Here is a 9,340-nt window from a genome sequence, read left to right as displayed (position 1 = left end):
GATTAGAACAATGCTGCCTTGAAACTTGGCTAGTTCAGGGTCAGACGACAATCCCGAGAGAAGTGCAGCATTTCGCAGTATTTGTTTTAGAAGTTAACATACAGAGGCCTAATATAAATGTTTTATTTAAAGTAAAAAGTGTGCACAAATAAAAGGAATGACTACACAACAATGTTCAAGACCATATTCCATATGAAATAGGAAAATAGTAGTGACAATATCAACTAGCAGAGCACCCATAGGAATCCAACTTGCATACAAAAAGGAGTTTACTCCACATAAATACATCATGCTTCTGGTGCAGACACTTTCTGCAAAAGACAAAGCCTACTGCACTGGACTGTTTACACCCGATGTCCCTTCTGAATATTTATGACAGTTGCTATATGCTTAACAACAAAAAATAACTGTTAACATCATGGCACGTTAGAGAAAATGAAAGTTTAAAATTGGATTTACAGTCATTTAAGATGTTTGTCACTTAGCAACATTCTTAATGGTTAGATACGAAAATAAAAAAAAAGTATCTTTTCTGTGACATTGTCTATAAAAAAAATTAACTTTTGCTTTAAGCACAAAATACAGCATTTTACTCCATTCCTCTTCTGTGATGAATAGCAGAAATGCCCTTCCTTACATAAAAAGCCATTGTACTTGATACCCTATATGAAATTAAGCCGCTGTAGAGCCAAGGCTTTTCTTTTTTGTTTTAAATAACTTCCAAGTTTAAATATTGGTTAAGTCCTGGTATGTAAACTAGTCATGCAGGTGTAGAAGTCAGAGGCTAAACAATCAATTACAATTTTAAAACTGCATGTAAGCACTTGACATGAACTAAACGTGCTAAAGTTATTAGCTGATCTTACTTTAGTTTACTCTGATACTTTACATTTGAAAACATACAATGTGAATTTAAGGGAACCTGATCTTTTAACAGTGCAGAGGTTCAATGTTTCCCTGAAACTAAGGCTCCTCCAATCACTTCCCAGTTTTGAAAACTCAGCCCAATACTTTAAGAGTTTCCCATTCATGTTGCAAAGAAAAACATGAAATAAATACCATACCGTGACACTGCTGTGTGTTTGTGCAATCTCTATCCTTGAAGTTAACATGTTAAGTGAAAAAAAACCATACACCAGGAGATTTGTGCTATGAATTTAGTGTCACCATATAAGGATTTTCAAGGAGAGACACTGACCAAGCACAGAAGTCTTATTAAAAGCTTCAAGTAAGGTTTACTAACTTGTGCTTACAGATACTCAGATCTGCTTTCAGTAACACTTAGCTTGCCTTACAGCTCTTAATTACATAACACAGATTCTTTTCTCCAATGTCTCTTAATCCCTTTTCCCTAAAATAAAAGAAGTGGTACATTTGGCATTTCTTCAGCCTAAGACATTCAAGACTATTCCTTAAACATTAAAAATAAGAGTAATCTGAGCTGTATATTACACTGTTTACTAACATGAAATGTAAGAATCACACATCCCAAAAATCCTAGTTTGAACCGTTCTTTCAATTTATTCCAATTGCTTTACTATTAACTTTGAGCCCACTACCAACATTTCAGGTTTTATTGTGATTGTATCACCATCTATTAGCAGATAAGTTAAGGGAGTCATTGTGGACAGCACCTATTTTTTTCTAGATGTGTTTTTTCCACTGGCAAAGTGGAATGCATTTCCAACAGTATGGCAATAAGGTTTGGAGAGAAAAAAAAAAAAAAAAAAAGAAACAATGCCCTTATCTAGGCCATAGCTGTAACGCATGCAGTTCTGATACAGTTAAGACAGCACGCGTTAAAGCAATAAATAATAGTACAAGGTTCTACATCCATCAGTATTAGCTGCCCGTTACTGCTAAAATGCACTCTACAGATTTTAACTTTTCAAAGCCTTAACTGAATTCCATTTATTTAAACTGACACTTTATACCATGTACAACCCTTGGTGAAAGGGACAGGCTCAGAAAGGCACTCTATGTATCAGCATGTAATTTCTAGTGTATAATTTCAGAGCAAAGTCTATTGATTTTAATATTGAGATAATTATCTCCTTCAGGATATTATCAACACACCCTGTGAAAGCAGCCATTCTTGACCTATCCAGTTTAAAAACCTGCCCTCCTTGCCATCATTTCAGTCTGAAGGGCAATAACATAGCTTAACTTCTAAGTCTAGAACAGGGAACTCAGATGTTTAGAGAGAAGAGACTTAGAACTATGGAAGTCATAAGGTTTCACTTGTCTTGCTGGAAAAATGGAAGTCCTTTAATGATATTTTATTACATTCCCTAATGTCATTTGTGTTCTTATAGTAATAGGAAAACTTTCCTTTATCAGAATGCTACATTGGCAGATTATACAGCCAGGCTCCATGGTTCAGTCAGGAGCCCCAGAGACCAACTTCTGTATTAAAATTCATGTTTGGCAAGAATGTTGGAAAGTTAACATTTTAAATCTGGCAGCTGCAGGTTCAGTGTAACAACTGTCCTGGATGACAATTAATACAAAAAGACAATTAGCGAGTAATTTATACTAGGTGGCAAGGGTAAGACGTTCTGTTACTCATTTTATGTGAGTGCATCCAAATGAAGAGATGTTTATCCATGCAGAAACAAACAGAGTAACAATTGGCACAGTCCAGGAATGGGGGAATTCAGACACATTCCTCAGCTGACATCAAAAGAGGATTTATGTATTCAAAGCCTTCAAATTCAGACTGGTCAATCTTCTTCACAATATCACTATTAAGACAAAACCCACTCATTAGTTCATCAGCAAAATGAAAAGGTAACAATAGTAACCGGTAGTCTGTCTTAAAATTAAGCCCTGTACAACAGATTGCAATTGAGAACGTTTCCTTTCTCTCTTTTTAGCCCCCCTCTATCCTTACAGTTAACCACTGGTTTTTTTCCTAGCCCCTATTAGGGTAACAAAACCCAAAACCACTCAGGAGCAGTGACTGGGCTGCTCCCATGCACATATTCTCCCCACAAAGCAATCTACAAAGTCTGCAGTTTTAAAACTTTCTCAAAACAGTCAGTTTTGTAAACACACACAAACATTAGGGCGAGATAGATCCTCCACCTGGATCAACAACTTTTCTGAACTTATTTGTATATTATGCATTTATAAAGGGATAAAGAAGGAAGTTGGATCTCAGACCTAATTAAGGTGCATAGATAACACTCAATATTCACTGTCTGGGTTTACATACTACATGAACATTATAGAAACCCCTAGGAAAATTCCTAACACATCAACAGCAGTGACTCAAACTAGAAAGGCCATTCCCTCCTCATCCCAAATCAGGGCCCCTCAGGAGTAAGACACCGCAAATCCACTACCAAAATAAAAAACATTATCATGCATTTTATCAAGGCTTTTCAGCCAGGATAATCTATTTTGACTACGAACAATTCAAGACACCCGACCAAGTCAAAGCATCTTCTCTTGTTCAGAACACCCAAGATAAACTCAATCTAAACCCAACATCCTAGAAATATCATGGCTTAAAGTAATGCAAAAATAAACCACTTGACAAAACAGGTCTTTTCCTTCACAAGTTCATTTCTTGCAGATCATACCACTAAAACTTGTAAAATGGCACTTATTCATCTTGCCCTGAAATATTCTTTTCCCTTGCTATATTCTTTATAACAACTTTCCCACTGTTAGTTCATTTTTACATCATGCCACAGTACAATACTTAATCCAGCCATACTAAGTCTACCATAAGGATGACAGCATTTTCTCCAAACTAACACAAGAAAATGTTCTTTACTGCTTTACACATATTTTATGTACTACAACTACAGATATTAAATTAAGTTTTATAACTCCTGCACTGACTTACCAGAACTTCATAAATTCTACATTACTTACTCATCATCTGGAGTGAGCTGCACAGGTTCATTGGTGAATTGGGAATCAAAGTTGTCCAGACCAAATTCTCCAGATATATTTGGTTTAAATGGAGGCACCACTTGCTTCTGCTCCATCTAAGAATAAATGCATTTAAGTGACACCAAGAATGAGTTACAACCTATTGAATTATTTTTAAATGAGGCTGGAACTTACTATTAAGTTTCTTTCATATATTTCTACAGTCATTCTATTAATCTACTGTACTTACTGTGTGTAAAAGGGTTAAAGGATTCTGTATTGTCATTATGGTACATTGCAAGTTAAGAGCTTAAGGTCTTCTCATGCTCAAAACAACTTATCAAGCCATCACTGTACACAGAGAAAATAAGCCAAGCCAGTGGGCATTCACATACCAGATCCCAGTCAACATTTCGGAAGAAAGGATGTCCCTGGATATCTGCAAATCCTGTCTGAGGATGGCAGCCTAAACGCTCCTTTGGATCCTGTGCAAGGAAGGAAATATTTCTTAATGGGTGCCATGGCCTACACATAAATAAAATGCAAGTGTTACAAATTCCACGAGAAATGAAACACCAGAGTTACAAGAGACACTGAAGAACTAAGTTAGCATTATTTATTTTAGAAACTGTTTGAAATCAGCATGAATATATGGAAGCCCTTGACTGAATTTATATAAACAACCGAGCTATATTTTTTTTTTATTATTATTATTCAGACCTGTTTAAACATACCATATGTTTCAGAGCAAACACGGTTAGATTACAAGTGAATTTGATTCTTCCCCTGCCACCCCTCCCTGAGTAAACTGACTAGCCAGGCTAGCAGTTACACTGGGGTAGAAACTGCAGGTTACTGATAGATAAGGTGGAAAGAAGGTTATTTTAACAAGACAATTGCATCTCCATGTACACGTATGCACACACTACCAAGGAGCTGTAACTGAAGCAGTGTTCTTGAACAGTATTACTTTTTTCGAATAATTTCACCAAATCTGGTTTCTCCCATACCTTTTTCTCCCCAGTCACATAACACTCACTAAATAAAGGCCAGCATGTGCTTTTGACTAGTCCACTACCACACACGCACCTTTTGACTATCAGGCTAGCTAGCTACCAGCTAACAGCGAGCATATACTGCCTCTGCATTTCCCTCAATGAAGTCATCAGAAGTTGTCAAAGCGACCTGCTATGCTGCTTCTCTTTAAGAACTAAAATAAATCTGATAAGTTTGTTCAATTCCCCAGATTAAAGAAATCACATGGAGCATTTCTATGCCTTTCAATTTGAAATTTACTCATGATCCCAGCCAGAGAACCTGGAGATTCAGATTTTAAGACAAGTACCTAGAATAGCTCCCCCAACTCCACTGAAACTCTGCCTCAGGCTCAAACCTTTTCTACCCTGTTTCTGCACATGGCAGGTAAAATATGCCTGCTACACATCTATTAGTCAAGGGGTTTTTTTAAAAAAGCAAACAGCTGCTCTTGAGAAGTCTTAAATAATCCCCTTTAGCACTTACCTTATTAAGGAAACTCTTTAGAACACCTGCTGCTTTAACAGAAAGGGATCGGGGAATTCGGATCTGTTTTTCCAAAATTACTGCAAGAAAACAAGGTTTGTATGAGCTTTTTCATTTTTAAAATTAGATTAAAGGTAAGTAGAGACAAAGCACTGAAGTGCAGGATCACTAATGGTACCTACCTTGGAAAAGATAATCTTCTGTGTTCTGATCAGGATTGTCAGAACTCCCAACAATATCAAATGGTGACCGGCCTGCCATCATTTCAAACATAAGTACACCAAGTGCCCACCAGTCTACACTGAAGCCTAGAATTCAAAGAAGACAACACTGAAGATACTTTGGAGAAAAAATGCCAACACTTTTGAGGCTACAGACAGACATGTTTTGAGAAGAAAGAACTAATTCAAAAATTTAAGTATTGCCAGTCTTCCTGATTATCTGAATAAAGGAGAGGTAATGATTGTACTATAGACATTACTTGGTTCACTATGTGCATGATAGGTGGGGATGCTGTACAAAGAAAAGGAAATGCAAGAAGTTAAAAGGCTGGTGTTAGGACCTTAACAAAGGTTTAGATAATACATAAGCCTAGTCACTACAAACAGTGCATTATCCAGGGCAGGGGATAATCAAGGATGAAGTACATGATTCTGAATAGTAGCAAGACAGTCATCTATAGAGCTAAACACATCTATTCTGCTAGTCACTGCTAAAGAAAAATTCCAGTAGCTAGGCTGGGACTGATATAGTCCAGTTGGCCTAGAAAGTTTCTGATAGCGAAGGAAGATGCAAAGCCAGTCTGAAAGAGACATTCAATTGAAATGATGTAACAAGATTTAAAAGATATATATACCTTTTTTATAAATACAATTAAAATACTAATTGTAGAACTTGTTGAAATCTTAAGGGAAGAAAACAGATCAAAGATCTGCTTCGCACAGTAATGGAAGCTTAGGAAGAAAGGTAAGTAACAGGAAATACACACACTAAGCTTTCTATACTCTCTTACGTCTCTTGCTTCAGGAATCTTTGTGGACTTCCTGAACAAGAAATCGCACAATTTCCTTTTTAACACTGAAATTTGTGAAAGGGACATCTACTACCTAGGCCCTTTGCAATGCATTTATATCTACTACTATCATTGCTGCCAAATATAAAGCTCCAAAACTGAACATAATTCAAGACTGCAAGTATATCATTAGTAGTAAATAGTTATAAACAATAATAAATTTGGAAGACTCAAGCTATTCTTCAAGACTGATAAAAAGACTTCAAAATGTGGAAGGCAGGGTATTTCATTTGCTTGGTGTGATGTTTTCTGCCTTTCCTTTGAAGAGTTTATTTACTTTTTCAGACAGGATGCTGAATTAAGACTGATGACATGTCTAAAGAAGTTTTATACTTTCTAAACAACTCAAGAAGTAAGAGACGAGGTGAAAGTTATATGGTAGCATTGAAAAATTAAATTTACCATAATCCTCTCCCCGGAGAATTTCAGGTGCAATATAGTTTGGAGTCCCACAGAATGTGCTGGTTGTGTCACCAGGCCTCAGACCCTCCTTTTAAGAAAAGATGGCAAGAAAATACAGTTAGCCAAAGAGCCCACACCCACACTCCCACTCTGCTGAGAACTTCATTTTGAATTAAGTGTCCTGAATAAACTGCTTTTGTTTCAGTAAAACTATACTTAAATCTGTGTGTAAAGGAATATAAAACACTACTTGCTTCAGCAGAAACAGAAGTAGGTTGCATCTACAGTCTCAAGAGGATGGCATACACCTATTGGTGACATCTTTCTAAGTTTTTAGTTAGTAAGCACCACCACACCTCCAACAATAGGCAAGTGGGAATGGTGGAACAGCTTCCATGACTGGGGCGTTGCAATGGACAGACAAAAGCTTTTCAGAGAAAAGCACAGAATGCAGAAAGGGGAAGGTTACCCAAAGAAGTTGTGCAGTCTTCATCCTTGGAAGTTTTCAAGACCAAACTGAATAAAGCCCTTAGTAACCTGTCCTGATCTTACAGCTTACCTTGCTTTGAGCAGGAGGGTGTGTTAGACTTCCTGAGGCCCTTTCCAACCTGTATTATTTTATGCTTTTCAATTGCTTAGCCAAAATTATAGCATTTTAAAATAGTTCTAATACATCAGCATAATGGCAATTCCATGGCAAAGTCAAACCTGTGCTCCAGTGTCTTTGTAGTGACAGAAGTTTTTCTACAGAAAATGGGCAGTGTCATAGAATCCAAGTGGGACGAAGTGTGTCTGATGCATTTCAACTTCTTGCTCTTTTGGAAATCAAGCTATTTTGTCTATTTCAGTCTAACCCTCCCAATCAAGTTGATCCAGCAGCTTTAAAAAATCATAAACAGATACACACCTATGTGTAGTCTGTGCACTTTGGCATATTTCTTTTCTCCGTTTGTAAAAGTGAAGTGAGTATACAGCCTATCTGTACTGTACGTAAATCCATACCTTGAAATTTCACTTTTTTAAAGCTCTACATCTTTTAATTTATGACAAATTTCTTAATTAATGATTTTACTGGTTAGCAAAAAACTAGAGCTTACCTTGCACATGCCATAATCTGTGAGTTTAATATGCCCTTCAGAATCTAGCAGCACATTATCCAGTTTTAAATCTCTGTAGATTATCCCTCGCTCATGTAAATAGTTCAATGCTAGACTGATTTCAGCAGAGTAAAACCTAGCATAGAAAGAGGTATTGATTACTCAAGTAATCAAAATGCAAACCACAATAACATAGTCTCAGTAGTATGATACTTTTCTAAATGTAAGTCCGCATATTCTATTAGTTTTCCTCAGAGAAGTGGATAAATTGTTTAAAATCATACAAATGTTTCTATCCACAGTCACTTCCAAAATTATTTTTAATTAATATTAATGACTACTGCCATCATCCCTTTCATCTCACCATCTGAGATGAAGCATATGCACCAAGAACTCAGCATTTGCCTGGACAGCTGGTAGCAGTGGTTGCAAGAGAAACAAACTGATATCATTAGACATTGTAAAAAATACCACAAAAGTGTTTTTCTAGAAAAAAAAATTCAGAATCAGGCTCAAGTCATCTAGGGTAATGCTAATGCAAACAATGCTGAAGTGCTCTCTATTACAGTTCCTCCTTGAAACAAATATACAGTAGCTTGCAGCATTAAAATGAGGATGTGGTTTCACATTCTTTAAATCCTTAACATCTGGAGAGGATTTGCTAGCTCATCATCATAATCTCTGTACTACTGCACTGTGTCAGAAAACTAACTGTTCTGATGCAAGAAATCTGAAATTAGACACATACCTGGCATGCTCCTCTGGCAGCTTTCTCTGCCTCTGCATATGAAACATTAGATCTCCTCCATTCACGTACTCTATAACAAAGAATAACCTGAAACACACAGGAGTATACAAGGCTTACAGACATTTGAGATGTTACAGATCTGTTATCAAACAATGTCAATTCAACTCCCATCTCTCTGGTAATCTGGCTGGTTTCACCATTTCTCTCCCTTTGAATAAATTCCCAAAGTTAAAAATCAATACACAAAGTTTCTCTAGATAATTCCTTCACTGCTAAAAGAAAAATGCTTCCCACATTCCTAATCCATTACAGCGACTGCTTGTACTTTACATATGTGACTATGTAAATAGATTCACATCAATTTATGTGCACAAACCAGAAAAAAAAATTTCCGCCCCTCATTTTCCTTCCTGATCTCTTTTAATCTCCTTTATTCATGGTTGATACTATCAGTATATTACAAATACTCTTTCTTCTCACTTTCCTCCGCTAGACTGTCACCTTTTCAAACAGCAAGAACATTGCTGAAATATACAATAACTATATTTTATATATACACTGAAAATTATTATTGCATAGAACAGTAGTTTGTGTACTGCAATCTCTTCTATATAT

The 9,340-nt window shown here is 36.4% G+C and overlaps 1 protein-coding gene across 4 annotated transcripts in view; it reads right to left on the bottom strand.

The window, feature by feature from the left end:
* Nucleotides 1–107: 107 nt before the first annotated feature.
* Nucleotides 108–9,340, bottom strand: part of PRKCI (protein kinase C iota) — a 29,640-nt gene continuing 20,407 nt past the window's right edge. For all 4 annotated transcript variants that reach the window (XM_080410513.1, XM_080410514.1, XM_080410515.1 and 1 more), the window contains 8 exons: nucleotides 8,726–8,812; nucleotides 7,978–8,113; nucleotides 6,881–6,968; nucleotides 5,589–5,714; nucleotides 5,407–5,486; nucleotides 4,281–4,370; nucleotides 3,886–4,001; nucleotides 108–2,744 (listed from right to left, as the gene is read on the bottom strand). In XM_080410513.1, the coding sequence (XP_080266639.1) occupies nucleotides 2,657–2,744; nucleotides 3,886–4,001; nucleotides 4,281–4,370; nucleotides 5,407–5,486; nucleotides 5,589–5,714; nucleotides 6,881–6,968; nucleotides 7,978–8,113; nucleotides 8,726–8,812 (811 nt within the window). In that variant the 3' untranslated portion in view covers nucleotides 108–2,656. The remainder of the gene's footprint in view (nucleotides 2,745–3,885; nucleotides 4,002–4,280; nucleotides 4,371–5,406; nucleotides 5,487–5,588; nucleotides 5,715–6,880; nucleotides 6,969–7,977; nucleotides 8,114–8,725; nucleotides 8,813–9,340) is intronic.

This window comes from Falco punctatus (assembly GCF_963210335.1).
Source record: "Falco punctatus genome assembly, chromosome: 13".
Classification (NCBI taxonomy): Eukaryota; Metazoa; Chordata; class Aves; order Falconiformes; family Falconidae; genus Falco; species Falco punctatus.
This window is presented reverse-complemented; position numbering and strand designations above follow the sequence as displayed.